Here is a 24122-nt window from a genome sequence, read left to right as displayed (position 1 = left end):
AAGATAATATGTAAAGTTTTGTGAATAAAAAAAAAAAAATGTATCAAAGAAGAAGACTATGATGACAACACCCCATGTAGCTATGTGCAAAAATATCCCTTATGTGACAGCACTAATTTACCATTGAGCATACCAGTCTCAAAATGCCTTGCCAGAAAGAAGTAGATGGAACAGTCCCAATTATTTACTATTGTCTTTTGGAATAGAAAGGCTCAGTAAAAATGTATCTATTTAAGGAAAACATTTTATTAAAAATATTTTTTTTTCAGCACAAAAGTATAAGTAGAACTTTTTAGTTCTCTCTGGTCTAGGCTAGTGATCTAAACCATGTGTTAAAACTATAACTCCCACCATGCCCCAACAGTATAGTGGGAGCTGTAGTTTTGCTACAGCTGGAAAGCTACAGGTTGGAGATCACTGGCATAGAACATTATTTTGCAGCTCCAACTAATGGCATAAATGAAGTTATAGTTTCACATCAGCCACATTATAGCGTATATTATGTCATCATTGTAACATAAATCAAATGTGGTGCTCCAGTCTGTAAAATTGTAGAAGTCCAGGCAAAATGAAATTTGTTAACCCCTTCCCTCTTTGGCGATTTTTCATTTTTGCACTTTTGTTTTTTCCTCCTCACCTTCTAAAAATCATAACACTTTCAATTTTCTTTGCGCTAACAATTTTACTTTGTAATACCATTAATTATTTCACTACAAAATATACGGCGAAACCAGAAAAATTATTTGTGGGGCAAAATTGAAAAAAAAATAAAAAAAGCCATTTTGTAATTTTGAGAGGCTTCCGTTTCTATGCAGTGCAGTTTTCGGTAAACATTGCACCTTATATTTATTCTGTAGGTCCATACAGTCGCAAGGAAACCCAATTTGTATAAGTTTGATTTTTATTTTACTCCAAAAAAAAAAGAAAATAAATTAACTACATGCACCAAAATTAATAAATTGAAAAATGTCCTCTTCTGACCCCTATAACTTTATTTTTCCGTATAAGGGGTGATATGAAGACTCATTTTTTGCGCCGTGATCTGAAGTTTTTATCGGTACCATTTTTGTTTTGATCTGACTTTTTGATCACTTTTTATTTTTTTATGGTATAAAAAGTGACCAAAAAATCAGCTATTTTGGACTTTGGAATTTTTTTACGTGTACGCCACTGACCGTGCGGTTTAATTAACGATATAATTTTTATAGTTCGGACATTTACGCACGAGGCGATACCACATGTTTATTTTTATTTACACAGTTTTTTTTAAATGGGAAAAGGGGGGTGATTCAAACTTTTAGTAGGGAAGGGGTTAAATCACATTTATTAACACTTTATTTTTTGCAATGTTATAGCCCCCATATGGGACTCTAACATTGTACACAATGATTTCCTACACTGATCACTGCCATGGCACGGAGCAGTCATTCGCCGATTGGACAGCGAGGAGGCAGGTAAGGATCCTCCTCGCCTCCTGCAAGCTGTTCAGGACACTGCAATTTCACCGTGGCGGTCCCAAAGAGCACCACTGAGGCAATGTTTACTTTCATTTTAGACGCGGCGATCAAGTTTGATCGCCGCGTCTAAAGGGTTAATGCTGGACATCAGCCATGTCCGGCATTAGCTATGGGTCCTGGTTGCCTATAGCTGAGCACGTGTCATACCTCGAGAGTCGCAGATGGACGTTAATGAACGTCCATTTTCGGCAAGGGGTTAAAGTTGAAAGAATCTGAGGAACTACAAGTTGCCTATTATGTTAAAATAAAACAAGATATAAATAATTTAGTGCAATATTATAATTACTTATCATAAGCTCATAATCAGTATGTGACTAATAGATTGTGTGGTATATGTCCAGTCTTTTCCGTGTTTTCATGATAACCAGGCTCTGCTAACAGTTTTAAAGTATGTTGGATTTTTCTCAAGAAAATGCATCTTTACAAGGAAAGAATATTTTCCCCTGAAATCAGTAAATTCCCAGTTAATATACGGTAAGTTATTTCATCATTCCATAGTTATTAAACGCCTTTTCTTTGTTACAGTTTATCTGTTTCTGGAAAAGCTGGGTCACAACCAGTACAGCCTTAATGAAGCCTCCTGTATGGATTGTCTCCAAACCTTCCTGATGGCTACATCCCTTATTGAAGAATACTTCTAGAGGATAATCTGTACTCTAGAAAAGCAGTCATATTAGTTGCCACCAGCTTTCTTAGCAATAGCGGAATAGTATTTCTGTTTGTGGAAAAGCTGGGTGACAAGATGGCTGCCATTGTGGCTCACAAAGGTGTTTTTAACCCAACATTTTAATAATAAGGTAATGAGAATTCTGGAAAAATGAAGGAGACAACCCATGCAAGAGCTGTAACAGTAGTCATGTTGGATTTTATCATAAAGTCTTAGCAGCTCTATATATGTACTTTTAGAAAAGTATTGGCCATGAAAAGATGTTCCATAAATCTCCTATGGCCCCTGAAAGAGTGGTGTATATATATTTATATACGTAATGCTATATTTCTGATTCACATTCAAGGAAGAATGACCAGTGGTTGAGAATTTCTTAATGTACACAGGTCAGGCGCATAATAATGTGAGAGCCATTCAGAGGACCAATGCAGCTTGTAACATTAGTAGTTTCTCCATGCCTCTTCTCCTCAGACAGGTGGGGGTGATGGGGGCACAGGAAGAGTCTCCAAATAAGCTAGGGCACTCTGTAGAGAGGTCAGGCAATAACCTTCCTCTCCAATCAGATATCTGGGGAAAACAAGAAAAAATGGTTCAGAATTATTTAAAGGGGTATTCCAGGAAAAAACTTTTTTTTATATATCAAATGGCTCCAGAAAGTTAAACAGATTTGTATATTACTTCTATTAAAAAATCTTAATCCTTTCAGTACTTATGAGCTTCTGAAGTTAAGGTTGTTCTTTTCTGTCTAAGTCCTCTCTGATGACACGTGTCTCGGGAACCGCCCAGTTTAGAAGCAAATCCCCATAGCAAACCTCTTCTAAACTGGGCGGTTCAGAGACACGTGTCATCAGGGAGCACTTAGACAGAAAAGAACAACCTTAACTTCAGAAGCTCATAAGTACTGAAAGGATTAAGATTTTTGTATAGAAGTAATTTACAAATCTGTTTACCTTTCTGGAGCCAGTTGATATTTGATTTTTTTTTTTTTCCTGGAATACCCCTTTAATCATTATATCTTGACTGTTACTTATATAGTGCTAGCATATTCCACAGTGCTGTACAGAGAAAATCGATCTAATTTCTGTATGTATCATATACAGTGACAGGTTCTCAAGTTAACATGCCAATACAGCAAAACATGAGATTTATTAATGTCCGCAGCATTGTGAACTGCGGCACCTATTCCAACTAAAAACAATGGCAGCACGTTGCAAGGTTTTTTGCCACCTATGTTGGTGCGTAACAGATGTTTAAGGCTACATGTGAACATAGCCTAATTCTTGAACATGCTGGGTATTTTTCCGTATTAGTGGTTTTCTGCTCTGGTTAGTAGCCAGGGGGGTCAGAAGAAGGGGATTCCTCTTAAAAAACATCTATACGAACTAATAAGTCATATGGAAAGGGACTGTCTGTGTGACACAATCTCTAATACTTTCTACTCTTACAAGCTAGTTTTTTTTTATACAACTCTGACTATTCATTAATCTAGAGTAGCTAATAATCTGTTAGAATTTTACTGTAATCGGACCTTATGAAGATCTCAATATTTGCTGTAGAAGCTTTATAAGTCTTTATGTCTATCTGTCCTACACAAATGTAACTAAAACATGGATACCTAAATAAAAACCCAAATAAATAAGGTAAAAAGCAGCACAAGGAGGAGGAGGGGGCTCTAACAAAGTATCAAAAAGACAAGCAAAAAATGTAGACCAGACACTGGTTGGGAAGGACAAATATTAAGCTGAAGTAAAGTGACTGAGAGGAATAGGCATGAGTCTGCAGAAGTAGCTCAGGGAAACAAGCGGCAGACAATAAAGCTGTCACAATAGCAGACATGTCACCCAGCTGACTAAAAGTGAATGACATTACAGGGACAGGGCGCTTCTCTGCTATTAACTAATGCTAGTGGAGACTCTGTAATACTTACATATACTGTCATAGTAGAAGCTGCTGAGGCAGACAGTAATAGTGGGCACTTACCCCTCGTGTATAAACTCCTCCAGCGCTGCACACTCTGACAGCAAATGAGACATGTGGCTTTTCAGCAATACAAATGCCAGGATGGGCAGTAGGTCATCTGCTCCACTAAAATAAGTCAAAAGGAAAATTTAGGTAAACATCTAAGACACATTGTACTAAACACATTGTTCAATTTACGGCTCTGTTTAGTATTTCAGCCCTACATTTGGTATATGCACCTAGAAAGCTTCCATGGGTCCTAATAGGGCATTGACAGGGCTTATCCTGGAGGAGCACCCTGTGCCAATGAATGACAGGTATCTTATGTCTTATGTGCTTGTACTTGTCATAAGAATGATCTGTTGATAAGCAGTAAACAGGATCCTTCTTTTGAGTCTGTTTGGGGTCAGGACATTTCTGCCTAGCTGAGCCTGTATGGAGAAGAATGATGACCGCTTGCAGGGAGGGGACAAGATTATGGGGCTGGGTTATATCTGAGATCAAGGGTGGCTTTGTGAGGAATTTAGGCTTTCTGCATCTTGTCTCAAGGAACATTAAAGGTGTCCTGTGTGTCTGGGGTCATCACCCCACAGCTATCCCCTGCTGTCTAGGTTCATTGTGGGGCCACTCACGATGCTGATGTGTCTGGAAGTTTGAGTGTTCCAGGCTCATTATGTCCTGACAGTTGCACCCAAAACATGCCCTGAGCAACATAGACTGCTGCCTGTGCTTAACCCCCTCCGATAGAGCAGACATCTCCCTGGTTTGGTGTCTCGTCGTGTTTGGTCCCATTTCTTGGCTGCTCAGCCCACATGCTTAGTTTATTACTTCACAACCTTTGTACAGTCTGGTTACTGTTTGGTCATCTTAAAGTGGTTGTCCGATCTTATGTGTATTAACCTAATAACTACAGAATAAAAAGTGCTGCAACTTTGTTTTTTTTATATATTTTACTTTCAGTTCCTTATGATATCTGTTTGTTGTCATTGATCTAGAGATAATACTCAGCTAATCCATTGTTTGGAAGAAAGCCTCTGTGTTAGGGTGGGTTCACACCACGTTTTTGCAATACATTTCCCGTATCAGGTTTTCGGATGAAAAAAGGATTCCTCAAAACCGGACTAAACTGTATCAAAATGTGCGTACAAATTTTAACCTGTATATGGTTAAAAACTGTATACAGTTTGAAATATGATGTCCAGTTGCATCAGTTTAAGAAAAAAAAATATACGTTTAACTTTTCACTCTTATGAATAAAGTTTCACTTGTTTGATTGAAATTCCAAGAAAAAAACTGTGCAAAGTCAAAAACTGTATGGTGCAAACCGGATGGAACCGTACGCACTAGAGATGAGTGAACTTACAGTAAATTCGATTCGTCACGAACTTCTCGGCTCGGCGGTTGCTGACTTTTCCTGCATAAATGAGTTCAGCTTTCAGGTGCTCCCGTGGGCTGGAAAAGGTGGATACCGTCCTAGGAGACTCTTTCCTAGGACTGTATCCACCTTTTCCAGCCCACCGGAGCACCTGAAAGCTGAACTAATTTATGCAGGAAAAGTCAGCAACCGCCGAGCTGAGAAGTTCATGACAAAATGAATTTACTGTAAGTTCGCTCATCTCTAGTACGCACATACGGTTCTGTACGGTTCACATTGACTCCCATGTAAAAAAAAAAAAAGTATACGTTTTTTCACCCAGATCAAAAACCGTGGTAGGCTGCGGTTTTGGGTACGGGAAAAAAAATGGACAAAATTGTACAAGATGCAAAACGGACACAACCGGATGCATCTTTTGGCATACGGTTTTCAATGGAGAGTCAACGCATAAGGTTTTCAATATGGTTCCATATGGTTTTCAAATTGAAAACTTATGCGGGAACTCTATTGCAAAAACGTGGTGTGAACCCAGCCTTAGTCAGATATGACCAGGGAATATTTCCATCCACAGGAAGCAAAGCTCTTGGAAAGTGAATATAAAAATGTTTCTCATCTCCAAAGCAGGGAATGTTACCACTACTATTTTTCGTGTTTGTTTTCCAGTAATTCTTACAGTTTCTTTAATTGCAATTGGTCAACTTTATCCAAAAATCAACAAATCTGACTGCACCTAAATGGCAGGCATCCATCAGCTAATAACCTTCATGGTGATCTAACAACAAAGTTCCAACTAGGATAAACCAATGGCACCAATCAAAACTGGTGCCCATCTCTTTAAATGACATCTGCAGCGTGATTAACACTTATCCCCTATCCACAAGATAGGGGATAAGTGTTTGATCGCGGGGGGGGGGGGGGTCCGACCGCTGGGACCCCATGTGATCTCCTGTACGGGGCTGTGGCTGTCCTGTGCAGGGGGCGTGCCGGCAGCAGCATGACATTGCAGCCGGCACGCCTCCTCCATACATCTCTATGGGAGAGGCGGGGAGGCAGCGTTCGTGCCTCCTCGTCTAACCCATAGAACTGTATGGGGACGGGGAGGAGACGGGGCGTCACCGTCGACCTCTAGGTCGACGCTACGCGCCTTAGCGCTCACCGTGAGCGCTAATGGCGGCGCCCCATTAGGGAGATCGCGGGGGGTCCCAGCGGTCGGACCCCCCGCAATCAAACACTTATCCCCTATCCTGTGGATAGGGGATAAGTGTCATACCGCTGCAGTTGTCCTTTAAGGACCCCATAGCAGGTACTGGCCTTATGATACATGCACCCCCCCACACTGTACTCCATTAACATAATCTCTTTATCCAGTCTATCGTGTTAGAAGCTATTATAATAGTGTGGAAAACCATCAATCTAATTTTGTTAAGTAGAAGCTCATAAAATATAAATGTTATGCATAGAAAGTAAGTGGCTCCCACTATAGGGATCAATGTTCCCCGTGTGTGCTTTTATTGAAACCTGGGTTGCAATGAAAACCTAGGTTTTTGTTATTTATTCAACTTTAAGTCTGCAAGACTCCCCATGAATTATTTATTAAACCCTGCTTGATTTTCCCAACCTTATTATTTATCTTCCCCTCGACTGCTTCTCACCTAGATTACATTACCCATTGCTAATTCCCAATAAACCCAGCTGATATTCTGTGATCGTGATCTGACCTCTTTCCTGCTCCCTTTTAGTAATACATTTCCATGTTCTCTCCCCTCCACTATGTTGCTGTCTGGTCCCTTCCCTGACATGTTCCTATCTGCAGTTCTGCCTCCCCCCCCACCACTTCTTCATCTTCTGTCTCTCTATGGTAATTAGAGCAGACAAGTGCTGTGCTTGGGAGCTGCTGCTCTGCAGAGTGACGCAGCCTCTTGTGCTCTGCAGGACAGGCCATGTTCTGCCTGAGACTGTCACTTCTCATCCATCAGTATAGATCCCTGAGGGGCCTCCTATGTGTACCCAATAAACATCATGTACTCTGCAACCTGTGCACACTAGGAGAGGGAGAACGAAAAGAGCAGAGTGAGACACATATACAGATGGACAAAGACAGGAAAAATATTACACATACGGTGGAGAGCCCCACGGACGGTTTTTCTCAGACTGTATGCTATACATCATCCTCAACTCAATCTTTGCTCCTTTAAATCCAAATATAAGACACTCACATGGCTGCAGTCCCAGGAACGGGGCAGTATTCTTCTGCACACTCACAAATGACACGCATGGTCCTCACTAGTAAATACAAAAATCACATCAATTAATGTATCACAACTTCGTGTAACATAGATAAGTCTTAATATGGGTTGTAGAGTTATCTGAGCAGCGTTTCCATGGCTATATAACTTAAAGGGGTAGTCCAGGATTTTTTTTTTATTTGACTATGCTACAGGGGCTGTAAAGTTAGTGTAGTACATAATATAGTGTCTGTAGCTGTGTGTGACGGTTTGCTCACAATTCTTCTGTGATTTTCACCCCAATACTTATTTTTACCAGCATACAAAATGACTGTGGTTTCAGATTTTTCCCAGCTTGCAATGCGGTTGAGACCTGACTTACTAATCAGCTGATGACAGGGAGCCTGTCTGCTTCAGTGAGTGGAGGAATCAATCTGCAACTAATGCAACAGCTGTAGGCACCCTGATTGAAAACCACACTGATTTGAATGGATGCAGCTCATTTATGTTTCAATGGGTGGGGTGGCTGATGTGTGGGAGGGAGGAAGATGGAATTATGGGATTTGCAGTCAAAAAAAAGAAAAGTCAAACAGGAAATACTGGTTCACATACAGCTAGCCACAGTATTATGGTAATCTCACAACTAGAGATGAGCGAACTTACAGTAAATTCGATTTGTCACGAACTTCTCGGCTCGGCAGTTGATGACTTATCCTGCATAAATTAGTTCAGCTTTCAGGTGCTCCGGTGGGCTGGAAAAGGTGGATACATTCCTAGGAAAGAGTCTCCTAGGACTGTATCCACCTTTTCCAGCCCATCGGAGCATCTGAAAACTGAACTAATTTATGCAGGAAAAGTCATCAACTGCCAAGCCGAGAAGTTCGTGACGAATCGAATTTACTGTAAGTTCGCTCATCTCTACCCAAGACAAGCGCAGATCCTTCCTAAGCATGTCCATTACTGTCTGCCAGGTACGTACTAAAATCACCTTATGGTGGATAACCCCTTTAACTGTAGGATTACTGGATGCATTGTCCTCTGAGTTAAAAGGGGTACTCCAGTGCAAAAGCTTTTTTTTTTAATCAATTGGTGCCAGAAAGTTAAACAGATTTGTAAATTACTTCTATTTAAGAATCTTAATCATTCCACTATATGCTCCACTGGGAGTTCTTTTCTTTTTGAATTTCCTTTCTGTCTGATCACAGTGCTCTCTGCTGACACCTCTGTCCATTTTAGGAACTGTCCGGAGCAGGATAGGTTTGGTAGGGGATTTGCTCCTCCTCTTGACAGTTCCTAAAATGGACAGAGGTGTCAGCAGAGAGCACTGTGGTCAGGCAGAAAGGAAATTCAAAAAGAAAATAACTTCCTGTAGAGCATACAACAGCTCATAAGTACAGGAAGGGTTAAGATTTTTAAATAGAAGTAATTTACAAATCTGTTTAACTTTCTGGCACCAGCTGATTTAAAAAAAAAAAAAAATCCCCAGTGGAGTACCCCTTTAACCTCTTAAGGACCAATGACGTTGTGGAACGTCATGGCACCCTGGGCTTTAAGGACCAATGACGTTCCACAACGTCATGGCATTTTCCGGTCTCTGCCGCTCGCCGGGCAGAGATCGGAACTGGATGCTTGCTGAAATCCTTCAGCAGGCATCCAGGGCAAACGCCGAGGGGGGCCATGTAGGCCCCCCATGTCGGCGATCGCCGCAAATCGCAAGGGAAATCGCCCTTGCGATCTGCGGCGATACCGGGTTGATCGGGTCTCTGGGACCCGACCGCCCGGTAATTTCGCATGATCCCGGCTGTCACAGACAGCCAGGACCATGCTGGAGTATAGGAGCGAGGTGGCAAGCCTGCCACCTCCTCCGATCCCCTGCGATAGGTCGTTTAGTTAACCGACCAATCGCAGGGGGGGTGCGGTTACTTCCTCCTGCCCTGCCCGGCCCCTTGAAGTCCGAAGAGGACGGGAGGAAGACCGGAGGACGCGGCGGGGGACGGGGGAGTGCTGGGGACCGGTCCCGGTACTTACCTCGTCCCTGAAGACCCGGATCCCGGCGGCGGAGACGGCGGCGACAGGTGAGTTCCTCTTCAGCCGCGGTCGGGCCCTTTACAGCAATGTACGTCGCCGTAAAGCGACATGCATTGCTGTAATGGGACCCTGTCAACTACAACTCCCAGCATGCCCAGACAGCCCTTGGCATCTGGGCATGCTGGGAGTTGCAGTTTTGCAACATCTGGAGGTCCACAGTTTGGAGACCACTGTGCCCTTCCAGATGTTGCAAAACTACACATCCTCAGCATGCCCTTACTGTCCAGGCATGCTGGGAGTTGTAGTTCTGTAACATCTGGCCCTTCAGATGTTGCAGAACTAAAACTCCCAGCATGCCTGGACAGTTTTGGCATACTGGGAGTTGTAGTTTTGCAACATCTGGAAGGGCACAGATTGGGAACCACTGTATTAGTGGTCTGCAAACTGTAGTCCTCCAGATGTTGCAAAACTACAACTCCAAGCATGCTGGGAGTTGTAGTTCGGCAACATCTGGCTCTAAAGATGTTGCCGAACTACTACTCCCAGCATGCCTGAGAATGCTGGGAGTTGTGGTTTTGCAACAACAGGAGGCACACTGGTTGGAAAACATTGTCTGTTTCCTCACTCGGTGTTTCCCAACCCGTGTGCCTTCAGCTGTTGCAAAACTAGAACTACCAGCATGCACTGATGGACTGTGCATGCTGGGAGTTGTAGTTTTGCAACAGCTGGAGGTCCCCCCCCCACTGTGAATGTACAGGATACTCACAGTAAGCCCCCTGCCCATGTGAATGTATCAGGCTGCAAGTTTGCGATGCAGCAAATTTTGCGCGGCAGCTCAAACTCGCTGTAATCCCCCGCCCATGTGACTGTACCCTAAAAACACTACACTACACTAACACAAAATAAAATAAAAAGTAAAAAAACACTACATATACACATACCCCTACACAGCCCCCCTCCCCTCTCCAATAAAAATGAAAGCGTCTGGTACGCCACTGTTTCCAAAATAGAGCCTCCAGCTGTTGCAAAACAACAACTCCCAGTATTGCCGGACAGCTGTTGACTGTCCAGGCATGCTGGGAGTTTTGCAACAGCTGGAGGCACCCTGTTTGGGAATCACTGGCGTAGAATACCCCTATGTCCACCCCTATGCAAGTCCCTAATTTAGGCCTCAAATGTGCATGGCGCTCTCTCACTTCGGAGCCCTGTCGTATTTCAAGGCAACAGTTTAGGGACACATATGGGGTATCGCCGTACTCGGGAGAAATTGCCTAGCAAATTTTGGGGGCCTTTTTCTCCTTTCACCCCTCATGAAAAGGTGAAGTTGGGGGTCTACACCAGCATGTTAGTGTAAAAAAAAAATTTTTTTACACTAACATGCTGGTGTTGCCCCATACTTTTCATTTTGACAAGAGGTAAAAGGGAAAAACGCCCCCCAAAATTTGTAATGCAATTTCTCCTGACTATGGAGATACCCCATATGCGGGCGCAAAGTGCTCTGGGGGCGCACAACAAGGCCCAGAAGGGAGAGTGCGCCATGTACATTTGAGGTGATTTGCACAGGGCTGGCTGATTGTTACAGCGGTTTTGACAAACGCAAAAAAAACAAAACCTCACATGTGACCCCATATCGGAAACTACACCCCTCACGGAATGTAATGAGGGGTGCAGTGAGAATTTACACCCCACTGGTGTCTGACAGATCTTTGGGACAGTGGGCTGTGCAAATTAAAAATGTTTTACAGAGCACTGTTCCAAAGATCTGACAGACACCAGTGGGGGTAAATGCTCACTGCACCCCTTGTTACGTTCCTCAAGGGGTCTAGTTTCCAAAATGGTATGCCATGTGGGGGTTATTTTGCTGTCCTGGCACCATAGGGGCTTCCTAAATGCAACATGCCCCCCGAGCAAAATTTGCTCTCAAAAAGCCAAATATGACTCCCTCTCTTCTGAGCATTGTAGTTCGCCCGTAGTGCGCTTCAGGTCAATTTATGGGGTACCTCCACACTCAGAAGAGATGGAGTTACAAATTTTGGGGGTTATTTTCTGCTATTAACCCTTGCAAAAATGTGAAATTTTGGGGGGAAACACACATTTTAGTGAATTTTTTTTTTTTTTTACGTATGCAAAAGTCGTGAAACCCCTGTGGGGTATTAAGGCTCACTTTATTCCTTGTTACTTTCCTCAAGGGGTCTAGTTTCCAAAATGGTATGCCATGTGGGTATTTTTTTCCTGTCCTGGCACCATAGGGGCTTCCTAAATGCGACATGCCCCCGAGCAAAATTTGCTCTCAAAAAGCCAAATATGACTCCTTCTCTTCTGAGCATTGTAGTTCGCCCGTAGTGCACTTCAGGTCAACTTATGGGGTACCTCCATACTCAGAAGAGATGGGGTTACACATTTTGGGGGGTATTTTCTGCTATTAACCCTTGCATACATGTGAAATTTGGGTGGAAACGCACATTTTAGTGAATTTTTTTTTTTTTACGTATGCAAAAGTCGTGAAACCCCTGTGGGGTATTAAGGCTCACTTTATTCCTTGTTACGTTCCTCAAGGGGTCTAGTTTCCAAAATGGTATGCCATGTGGGTATTTTTTCCTGTTCTGGCACCATAGGGGCTTCCTAAATGCAACATGCCCCCCAAAAAAACATTTCAGAAAAACGTACTCTCCAAAATCACCTCGTCGCTCCTTCGCTTCTGAGCCCTCTTCTTTGCCCACCGAACACTTTACATAGACATATGAGGTATGTGCTTACTCGAGAGAAATTGGGCTACAAATATAAGTATACATTTTCTCATTTTACCCCTTGTAAAAATTCAAAAATTGGGTCTACAAGAACATGCAAGTGTAAAAAATGAAGATTGTGAATTTTCTCCTTCACTTTGCTGCTATTCCTGTGAAACACCTAAAGGGTTAAAACGCTGACTGAATGTCATTTTGAATACTTTGAGGGGTGCAGTTTTTATAATGGGGTCATTTATGGGTATTTCTAATATGAAGACCCTTCAAATCCACTTCAAACCTGAACTGGTCCCTGAAAAATTGTGATTTTGGAAATTTTGTGAAAAATTGGAAAATTGCTGCTGAACTTTGAAGCCCTCTGGTGTCTTCCAAAAGTAAAAAATCGTAAATTTTATGATGCAAACATAAAGTGGACATATTGTATATGTGAATAAAAAAAAAAAATTATTTGGAATATCCATTTTCCTTACAAGCAGAGAGCTTCAAAGTTAGAAAAATGCTAAATTTTCAATTTTTTCATCAAATTTTGGAATTTTTCACTAAGAAACGATGCAAGTATCGACAAAATTTTACCAATAACATAAAGTAGAATATGTCACGAAAAAACAATCTTGGAATCAGAATGATAGGTAAAAGCGTCTTAGAGTTATTAATGCTTAAAGTGACAGTGGTCAGATGTTCAAAAAACGCTCTGGTCCAAAGGTGTAAAATGGCCTGGTCCTTAAGGGGTTAAAGGAGTTTCCCGATTCATGTAAATTAAAGTTTTATTATTATATTGCATAATAAGAAGCTCTGCAACTTTCTAATATACTTCTTGTGTTTTAATTCTTCACCATTTTAAGATCTACTATTGCTGTCAGTGAATGGAATATTCTGATCATGTCCCACTGAGAGTTCTACAAGATTTGTCAGGAGAGGGATATCTTGTACACTGTTACAAGCTCCACACCTGGGATTAATAGACAAGATCAGGATTGATTTTCATCTGCTAAACGTAAACCATGATGCTCCTATTTTCTGCCAGCAAACAAAAATCTTGAACAGAATTAAACATGAACTTGGCTGTGACAGAGGCACACCAGACACAGAGGAAAAAGTTAAATTCCTCGAATAAGTAGTAGTATGTGACTTAACGCACATGTATTCTGTCACACAAACTGTTATGTAACTATGCTGTTAAACAAGAAAGTTCAGGAACACTGAGAAAGTGAAATATAACCACTGTTATGTGAAGACAACAATTGCCTAGGCTGTTTTACACCTCGGGTTATAGTGATTTTACTAGATCCCGTGTGTAGGTGACATATGATCACAGGATTACTAATGTTTCTCACCTATACACTCCAGTTTTCTTTGTGGAGAGCATTGATGTGGCAGCTGTTCCAAATCTTCCACAGCAGCTTTATATGGTTCTTTTATATCTTCAGGGTACAGCTTTACTGGGACCCCAACCACAGATGGCATAGCTGTACTATACAAATCCATGACCTGGAGTAGAGATTCCTCACGGGCAAACAACACCTGTCTGAGGGAGAAGAAAGCATGTTAAAGGTAAATGTATTCATATATCTCTCCCATTAGTAAAGATTGGCTGGCTTAGAAAACAATCTTTGAGCGAATACTAAAAACAGACCAGAGTCCTTCATTGAGGACCCCCCCCCCCATTAACTAGACTGGAGAGCGGTTACATAGAAAATCTTGTCTCTGAAGATCCCATCACATCACTTTATTGCATAGGCACAATGTAATACTTCATTGTCCTTGTGGTGATGCTGCAGGGATTTCCAGCAGATTACAGATGGTCGCTGGAGGTCACCCGGTAAAAACATTTTGTTTAAAGGGGACCCTTCTAACAAAAAAGGGGATAACAAAAAACACACTACCCTTTTATATCTTAATGTCCTAGAAACCAAAAGATTGTTTCATTCCCAGACAGTGCCATTGGTATGGCTTCATAAACATAGCAGAAATATTGCCTATATAAGTATTTAATAACCAAAAAACTGTATATATGAACAAATTGTATATAGAAGAATGGTGGAATGATCTGCTTTTTCAGAGCAGGATCATAGGTGAAATTGATCCATTGCTATGGGATTCAATACAGGCAGCTCCAGAGTAAAGACAAGAATTGCCGGGGCGTGGGTCTGAGGTGATGGAAGGTTTTCAGAAAGATGGTATCTGTACATACACAGCCCCTTCCTATATCATGGAGTAGAAGGGATTGTTACCTGTATAGAGTAAGAAGCGCTGGCCACAGAGGTGGGAAGAAGCTGTCTTCTAAACACTCCAAGCAAGCTTCCTTCACTTGTGGGCTTGAAGGGAGATTTAGGGAGAACATGGTGGATGATAGCAGCAGGTCTGCAGAACAGGACATAAGAAAATAATATGGTGCAGTAACACAGTGTACTTTACATTTTTCATGGGGATGAGATTTGTGCATTTTGAACAGGGCTATTGGCTCAGGAAGTGGAAGAAAAGAAAACGGAATTGGCAATAGACTACAAAGAGAAAAGAGTGAAAGGTGGGGATCATGCTGTTGGGAGCCCCTGGTATTAGATATTACAGCCTAGAGCCACAAGCTAATAATAGTCTATAAATAGTCAATTTCTACTGATCAAGCAAGGAACATATTAGAATGTTTCTTCAGACATTAGAACCTTTTCATCATATAACTGCTTAGAAGTATTGCCTGAGCTTCATATGCGCTCATGTGTGCATAACCTTTCTTAAACCAGTGTCAATACTTTATAAAAATTTTTGGGCTACTTCCAACACATCTGACTTTCATTTTATCACTTTTAGCCTATAAAGATGTGAATATAAGACTACAGCATCCTGTGCTGCCCCCACGTGTATAAACATGGAACAGCTCAGATCTTATTTTCTTTTAGCCTTTGTTCTATTTTTTTTCTTAGAACACTGTGGTTGTGGCATCTCTTCTGTACCATACAGTATCAAAATAACACCATCATTGAGTCATATAACAGTAACCTACAGTGCACCCAGAGTAGTGTCACTATACGCTGATCCCATCAGGAAGTCTGTTGGCTCTGTAGCATTGGTGGGTATTCAGATTATGGCAGATGTTAATCTTATGTCATAGCAGAATGTAGCGCAAAGGCAGGCTAATAAAAAGTGGAGAGGGAACAGATATAAGGAGGTGCAGCACTGTGGAGAGCATTGTGGGTGAGAGTAAAGTTCAAGTAGTGTTCTATAGTGGATGGGCAACCAGTGCAGTGACTGGCATAGGTTAATGACATTGGTCTAGCTGCAGTTGGCCAGAAACATTTAGAAATGCAAAGGAGTTAATTTGTTGCTCCATAACTCCAACAAAAAAAGCTTCATTTGAATCCTATTTCTATAGAGGTCAGTCTACATGTGTAGGAATGCATTTGTTGTTCACATTATACTCATATGCACATTACTGGTGTCTATAGAAAGCAAGGGCTGTAATATACTATACCATACATGACAGTGCACATGGTGAGTCAACAAAAAAGAAAGGTTAGGCAGAAAAAGATGAAAGGACAACTGGTATATACAGGTAACGGAGATGAGCCAGACCAGTTCTTCTGGCCTTTTAACTAATAATTAACAATGTACTAAGCAGAACTTTAATGTTATGTGGTGAACTGGACAACTTTAGCATTACTATGTGCCCCTGAGTGTAGTCACATATCCCTAATACATAATGCAGCCTCTTTTCCATATACACTCACTGGCCTCTTTATTACGTACACCTTGCTTGTCCAGATTGGACCCCCTTTTGCCATCAGAACTTATGGCATAATTTCTACAAGGTGCTGAAAACATCGGTTATTGGTTCATACATGAGGCATCACACAGTTGCTGCAGATTTGTCCACTGCACGTATATGATGCAAATCTCTTGTTCCACCATATCCCAAAGGTGCTTTATTGCATTGAGATCTGGTGACTGTGGAGGCCATTGAAGTACAGTGAATTCACTGTTTTGTTCAAGATGATGTGAGCTTTGTGACATGGTGCATTATCCTGCTAGAAGTAGCCATCAGAAGATGGGTACATTGTGAACATAAAGGGAAAGACTTGGTCGGCAACAATACTCAGGTAGGCTGTCGTGCTTATACAATGCTCAATTAGTACTAAGGGGACCAAAATGTGCCAAGAAAATATCCCCCAAACCATTACACCACCACCAGCCTGAGCCATTGATATAAGGCAGGATGGATCCATGCTTTCATGTTTTTTACGCCTTCCCCTCTGAATATTGCAGCTGGAATGGTGACTCATAAGACCAGGCAACATTCTTTCAGTGTTCCATTGTTCAATTTTGTAGTATTAAGCTGGACTGGGGAGTTCCTCACAAGTTTGGTTATTGCAGTACAGCGCTCACCGGCGGGTACAAGCATCACATACAAGCAGTAGTGATAGAATAACTATCTATGGCTCGTATATGATCCTTGCACCTGCTGGCGAATGCTATACTGCAGTAACAAAGCTACTGAGGAATTCTGCCAGGTTCCCAGTTCAGCTTTTTACTGCTCACCACCACTCCACATATCTGACCAGGTATCGGATGCAAGCAGATCCTGGCTCCAGAACAAGGCATCCTTACCAACCTACATGCTTTTAACATTGTTGTGACTGCATTGCAACACGAAATGGACCTTCAACCACATCTACACTTACATCCTTTAATGTTATAAAAGATAAAGGCACTAGATAGCACCTTTACCTTTTTTCACTGAATATTTGGAATGTCCAATTTTGGTAAACCTGTGCAAATTATAGCCTCAGCTAAACTAAGCTATACCCTACAAAAATGTATAAAAAGTGATCAAAAAGTCCCACCAAAACAATGGTACCAATACAAACTATAGATCACGGCACAAATAACTAGTCCTCATACATTGCCGTATATGGAAAAATAAAGTTATAGGGGTCGAAAGGGGACATTTTTAAACATGTTTGCACAAAATGTTATAATTTTTGAAAAGAAGTAAAACAAAATCAACATATAAGTTGGGTATTATTTTAATTGACCTACAGAATAATAAAGTGTCATTTTTACCAAAAAGTGCACTGCGTGGAATTCAAAACCCCCCAAGATTTAAAAAATTTTGTTTTTGTTTTCAATTTTGTCCAACAAATATCTTTTTATGGTTTCGCCATAGATTTTGGTAATTACAAAGGATTGAGGTAATTACAAAGTAAAATTGGTGGCGCAAAAACAAGCTCACATATGGGTCTTTAGGTGGAAAACTGAAGGCATTATGATTTTTAGAAGAGAGGAGGAAAAAAGGAGATTTTTTTTGTACGTGCCGTAAAATCTCTCTCGTAGCCTTCATTGGGGGACACCTATACTGATGGGTATATGCTCTTGACACTAGGAAAAAAAAGTTGGCTCCTCCCTGGCAGGATATACCTGCCTACTGGAAGTGAGGTAATCAGTTTTGTCACCAAGCAGTAGGAGAAGCCAACAAAGAAATATGTACGAAGGAGCCCAGAAAGGAATCCCCGAGAAAGATTTTACGGTGAGTACAAAAAAAAAATCTCCTTTTCTTGGTTGCTCTTCATTGGGGGACACCTATACTGATGGGAAGTACCAAAGCAGTCCCCTAGGGAGGGAAAAACAACCAAGAGCAAAAGGAGAATCGGTCCAGAAACCAAACCACTCGACCGTAAGGCCTGCAGACGAGATCCCGGGCAGAGACAACCGAGGCCCACAAACTGAGCTCCCGGAAGAACCCCAGTCCATGGAAATGGACTAGGACGCCAAGGAAGAGACCATCCTATGTAGAGACTCCAAAGCTACAGTCCATAAAGAGAGACAAGAAAAGGGCCACTAGAAAGTCAGAAGGGCCCGAACCATTCCGGGAGGAGGTAGGAATCAACTCCAAGGAACACAGAACCAGACAGAGGGCTAACCTGGCTGGGAAACAAAAATGGAAAAGGGCACAAACAAGAGAACCCCATCCAGAGTCAACCAAGTCAAGAGAACATGGCTGAAAAAAAATGCCAGGGAGAGCAGCGTACGCCTGAGCAGAAGGCGAGTATGGAAGGTGGAGACCAGAAAAACACTGGAAAAAAGAAAGAAGAATGAAGACTGGTTGTGGAGAGGCCTGGTGTAGAAAATTGATGACCAGAACAGCTGCAGGCCCTCCGCAAGCACCTGGGAGGCGAAAGAAGCTCGAGCAGAGTAATCTGGATGGCCGGGACGCCCACCACCCCAGGAGTACATTGACCCGCGAAGGAGGAAACTGAAGGAATAAGGCCAAAAAGGTAGCAGAATGCCCTGAAAAGGGGCATCCCGGAACAACGGCACGTCCGACATGGGAAACAGAGGTTCCCGAGTTGCCTGGAAGACGTACACCTGTAGAGTAAGTAAACCCAACGTCCGTGAAACGCTCCGGGTGACAAACTTCTACGTCTAGACAAGAAGAAGTGTGGTACAGAAAGACCGCCCCAAAAACGGGACCGCGGAGAAGTCGGGGCAGGAGAGCTCAACCATCCCTAAAGCCCAAAGAACCAGAAGGGCCGACCTAGAAAAGAAGACATGCCACAGCATACTAGGATAGTGTCCAAGACACGGAGACTAACCAGACATGAACCCGAGCAGACCGAAGCAACATTCCGTCAGGACGGGAACGGAGGGGGAAACAAAAGGGAAGGTTATTCCAGAAGATTGTAGTGTCAGAGTAGCACAACTGACACCGACAAGGAAGGAGGAACAAACCCTTCCAGGGAGATTGCACTGAGGGAGGAGAGCAATGGCAGGACCCAAACAGACTGTGCTAGACTGGTTGTTGCCGAGCCATACATGAGTGCATAAACTCCTCCAACAGAGGAGAGTGCCAAGTCTGTATGAACAGCAGTAGATAACAAAGAAAAAGGAAGAGAGCCAGGCTGCAAAAGTGTGCAGCTCAACTGATTGCTGTCAGCAAAAAACAAGGGCCAAGCCAGGTACCCCACCTATATAGAGGAGGGGAAAACAAGGGTCGTCACTATGAAACCCAAGCCCAGACCATGCCAAGCTCCCTGATCCCGTACCCCCTGTGGAATTGGGATCATCAAAGTGCGCCAGGTACTATAGGAACAGTGAAATGCTGCACGAAGGTAAGGGGGCAAAGTACTGGGCGGACGTAGTCCCCAGAAACCCTGCAACAACATATCAAGGAATGTAGGAGCTAATTTGAGTCCTGACTACAAATGGAAGTAAGAAGCACACACACCCAGAGCGTTGAGAGAAACACCTCAACATGGTGTAACCCTGGACCAGAAGGGCATCTACGGAGCCATTCTGGTCATTTCCTAAGGCAAAAGAGCCGGCATCTGAACCACCCTGCACAGGAATCCAGGACAGACACCTGAAGGCATGGAGGGGGCTGAACCGACTGTGTTGCCTCATCATGCCCCTTGCCAGAGCAGAGGAGTTTGACCGCCTAAACCTGTGGAAACAAAATAACAGGAAGGCCCGAGGCACACCCCACAGAAAAAAAGGATGGTGGACTCTACACACACACAGAGTGGCCTAGCATATGTAGGGACACAGAAGTGGTTACCTCACGATAGTGTGGTACCAAGACTGCAGACGCGAAAAACTGCAGACGTGCAGAAGTCCGGCAGCATGGTGTCACAGCAGACCAACGTTGCACCCTTAGAAAAGGGAACAGAGGGTGCTGCTCTTTCTGTGAACGTCCATGGATCCTGCAAGAAATGCCCACACCCCAGCTCCAAATGGCGCCACACACCAAGACTGCTGTCGCAGACGCAAGGGATGAATGTGGAGCAGGAAAAATGCATACAACGTCTGACTGGCAAGTATAAAAGATCCAATGAGACCACAGAGACACTCTTTGGAACTTCACCTGGAAAATGAGTAACCGGACTGTAACCGCAGGACCGGCAAGAATGGGGAAGGTGACCTCGCGGGGTAGAAAACCATGCAGACAAAGTCTGGCTATCTGGAATAGGGACCATGGCCACACCGGGTGCTGTAGACAGAATCACACACAGAAAGTGGGTTACCAGCCTTCAGCCGTGAGAGCGGCAGGCATGTAAGGAGGAACCTGGTAAAGGAGGGAACCCTGCAAACCAGTATGTGGTGTATTGTATAAGGCCCATGGAGCAACAATGGGAGACTCACCTGTAACTACACCATGGCAGTGGATAACCTGAACTACTGTCTTCGGAGTGGGAAGTTTATGGTAGTGGACTCGAACCCCCCTACAGAAAGTGGGGTATTGGAGTATAACCGAACTAACGAGCGACCTGGCGGTGTAAGAGACCCAGCAGACGAAAGTCTGGCTGACTCATCAGTCCCCAGTACCTGCAGGGACCCTCATCCAGAGTCCTTACTCCAGCAGAGAGGTATGGGAAACCTGACCAAGCCCGCGGCAGCCCAGATATGGGAGACCAACAGCGATGGAGATAGTGCAGACAACAGTCTGGCTGAACGAGTAGACTTCCAGGCGCTGGATAAAAGGGGACAGCCAGATAGGCGATCACTGTGCCCCACTGCCGCATGTGGGAGGGAGGGGAGGCCCAGGAGCCATAGAGAGTATCTCCGCCACCTTGGGAGATCGGGGGAGGCAGAGGAGCCGCGGAATGCATCCCTGTACCCCATCTAGGGTCCATAGGACATGCTGTGACAAGTCTTTGTACACCTCCACAGCAGTGGGGTACTGGAACTCCAGCCTCAGATACATCAGCTGAGTGATGAGTGACAGGCGGCTGAGGAGACCACATAGACCACTGTCTGGCTTACTGGTATGGGTCCACAGTATCCAAGGGTCACTCCTTCGGACACCACGCACAGCAGTGGGGTACCGGAACTCCAGTCGCAGATACATCAGCTGTGTGATGAGTGGCAGGCGGTGGAGGAAACCACACAGACCACTGTCTGGTTTACTGGTATGAGTCCATAGTAGACAACAGGTCACTCAGTCGGACACCTTTCGTTAGCAGTGGGGTACCGGATACGGCAGCTGAGAGATGACTGACAGGCATATCAACATCAGGATCAATCCATGCCCATGCAGGGACACTTCTACAAAGACCTCGCACCAGACGGGATGATCCAGAGCCCTAGCCACGGATGCGGCATCCTTTGGAGGAGGAAATCATATTGTATGACATGCCAGAACACCTCCATGATGGGTGTCAGGTGGACCTGACAGAGCGTTCTTAGCATCTGCCAGGAATACAAGAAAAAAAAAAAAAAAAAAATAATAATAATAATAATAATAATAATAATATCTTGCAAGGGCCCCTGACCAGGGTCTTTCCTCAGTAGGGAGGGACTGGAATTTGGCCGTGGGCACGACAGGCATGACATGACAGTGGTAGACACTGAATATATCCCCAACAGTTTCCGAGGGATTAAGAAATCCCAGGCAGTAACCCGCCACGTTGGTGCGCATATGTTCCCTGACAGAGTACAGATGTGAATAGCAGTGACTGTGCAGACTCAGAGGCCCTGGGTCACTGGCCGATGCAATGCTCTGTACATACCTGGCCTACGGGGACTAATTTTTTTGCGCAGTGGTCTGTAGTTTTTATTGGTACCATTTTTGTTTTAATGGGACTTTTTGATTGCACCGTGCAATTTAATTATTTTTCAACAGTTCAGACATTTATGCACGAGGGGATACCACATACTTTATTTGATTTTTTTTACATTATTTTAGTTAAATGGGAAAGGCGGGGGGTGGAGGGTTAAAGCTTTTATTAGGGAAGGGGTTAATTTCTTTTATTTATTTTTATATTTATTGTTCTAGCTCCCATAAGGTATGTGCAGACTGCAAGGCAAGTATACAGCAGTGTGTGTGTGTGTGTGTGTGTGTATATGTGTGTGTATGTGTGTGTATGTGCATTCCTATACAGGTGGGGGTATGTGCAGAGCATTGCACCCTTGCCTGTAGCACAGACTAGATTGTAATGCTCTGCACATACCCTCCCATGTGTATAGCAGTGTGTGGGTGTGTAAATTCCTATACAGGTGGGGGTATGTACAGACTGCAGAGCATTGCACCCTAAGGTCTCTAGAAGACACTATGGTGCAATTCTCTGTCTGCAGTCTACTCTGCACATATCCCCCATGTGTATAGCAGTGCAGAGCAGACCTGTACGGAGGCCCTGGGAGGATCACCGACAGCCGGGCCCGCAGCACAGCACACAGCGAGTGTGTGCTGTGTAGATGAACATTTTTACGTACCGTAGGGGCCCAGGCGGCAGAGAATGAAGATGGAGGGTCACTGACTGATCCTCCAGGGCAGGCAGACTGAGCGGGGGATGGAATGGCGGCACAGATGAAATGGCGGCACTACGGCGGCGGGGGGAGGAGACGGTTAGGAGGAGCAGCAGCCCCACCCTAGTGAGTGAGTGGGGACTGTACTCGGAGGGTGGGGCTGCCACTTAGTCACTGAGGCTGCTGTGGGATTTTGCGGGACCTGCAGGTATAGTGCCCGACTGCCTACGCTGCCCGCGGCAGCCTCCTGACCGCCCATAGGTTTTGGGTTGGGTCCCGCGGGATCCCAATCCCAATGCAGACCTCTATCTCTGATCTCCCTCCCCGTGCTCTCAGAAGCTAAAAAAAAGATCACTTGCATCCCTATTTACTGATTCCAAAGTAACACAGGTCTTGTTTTTTTTCCTGACTAAAAGTAACCGCGTTCTGGATGGAATGTCTATCGTGTACTACAAAACATTTTGCCAAACACTTCTTCCTAAATTTGTAACAACCTATTAAAGTGAAGCTTCCCTACCTCTGCAGTCCCCTGGAGAGTGAAAGTAGAAAGGAATTTGGTAGTTATTGCCCAGTTTATTTTCTAAACTCAGATGTGCAAAACTACTGGCTTCCTGCATGCAATGTTTCCTTCCCAAATTGTATAGAGTGTAAACACAACACGACTTATAAATCGCATGCACAAGCACTTGCGTAATAAGCCTCTACTGTTACTGGGTAAAAATGCAGAAGAAGCATTAGACCAGGTTAGGCCCCTTTCACACTACTGTTATGCCCCGTCAATAACGGCAGTCAAACTTTTTTTTTTTTTTTTTTTGGAGTTTGACGGCTGTCATTTTGACAGGTCATGACGGGCAATAATTGGTCCCGATGGACCCCATTACAGTCACTGGGGTCTGTCGGGTGCCGCTATTTTCAGAGAAAATAGCAGGAGAAAAAGACTGTGCAAGCACTATTCTTTTCTCCCGCTATGGCAGTGTGAACGTAGCCTTAGCTTGGCTTATATGCACTGCACATTGGTCAAATTTGCCATATGACCACCCTTTTATATCAGCTACCTTATACTCTAAACCTAGTTTCTGCTTTCAACTCAGTGGTACACTCTCACCCTCTTTTGGGATTAGCAACGGGACTTGTCTTTACTATAGAATCCCTCCTTACAGAAATTTAGGCAAGAACCTGGCATAGAGGACATAAAGATAGACTGTCTTACTAATTAAAGGCAGCCTTTGCCGAAGATTTATTCTTACTTCTCTCAAAACCTTCAGATGCACTCTCTAGTGTACTGGGACATTTCTAATAGTTGGTTATGTTTGCATTTTTTTTTTTTTTTTTTAACTCTACCAAATAAGAAATTCTAAATATCTCCTCTGCAGC

General features: G+C 43.5%; 1 protein-coding gene across 3 annotated transcripts in view; it reads right to left on the bottom strand.

Annotated features, from left to right (window-relative positions):
- Positions 1-226: 226 nt before the first annotated feature.
- The window catches only part of VPS9D1 (VPS9 domain containing 1), a 53302-nt gene continuing 29406 nt past the window's right edge, over positions 227-24122 (bottom strand). For all 3 annotated transcript variants that reach the window (XM_056525990.1, XM_056525991.1, XM_056525992.1), the window contains exons 12-16: positions 14747-14876; positions 13850-14040; positions 7735-7801; positions 4165-4269; positions 227-2751 (exon numbers count right to left, since the gene is read on the bottom strand). In XM_056525990.1, the coding sequence (XP_056381965.1) occupies positions 2652-2751; positions 4165-4269; positions 7735-7801; positions 13850-14040; positions 14747-14876 (593 nt within the window). In that variant the 3' untranslated portion in view covers positions 227-2651. The remainder of the gene's footprint in view (positions 2752-4164; positions 4270-7734; positions 7802-13849; positions 14041-14746; positions 14877-24122) is intronic.

Source organism: Hyla sarda, chromosome 6, assembly GCF_029499605.1.
Source record: "Hyla sarda isolate aHylSar1 chromosome 6, aHylSar1.hap1, whole genome shotgun sequence".
Lineage (NCBI taxonomy): Eukaryota > Metazoa > Chordata > Amphibia > Anura > Hylidae > Hyla > Hyla sarda.
This window is presented reverse-complemented; position numbering and strand designations above follow the sequence as displayed.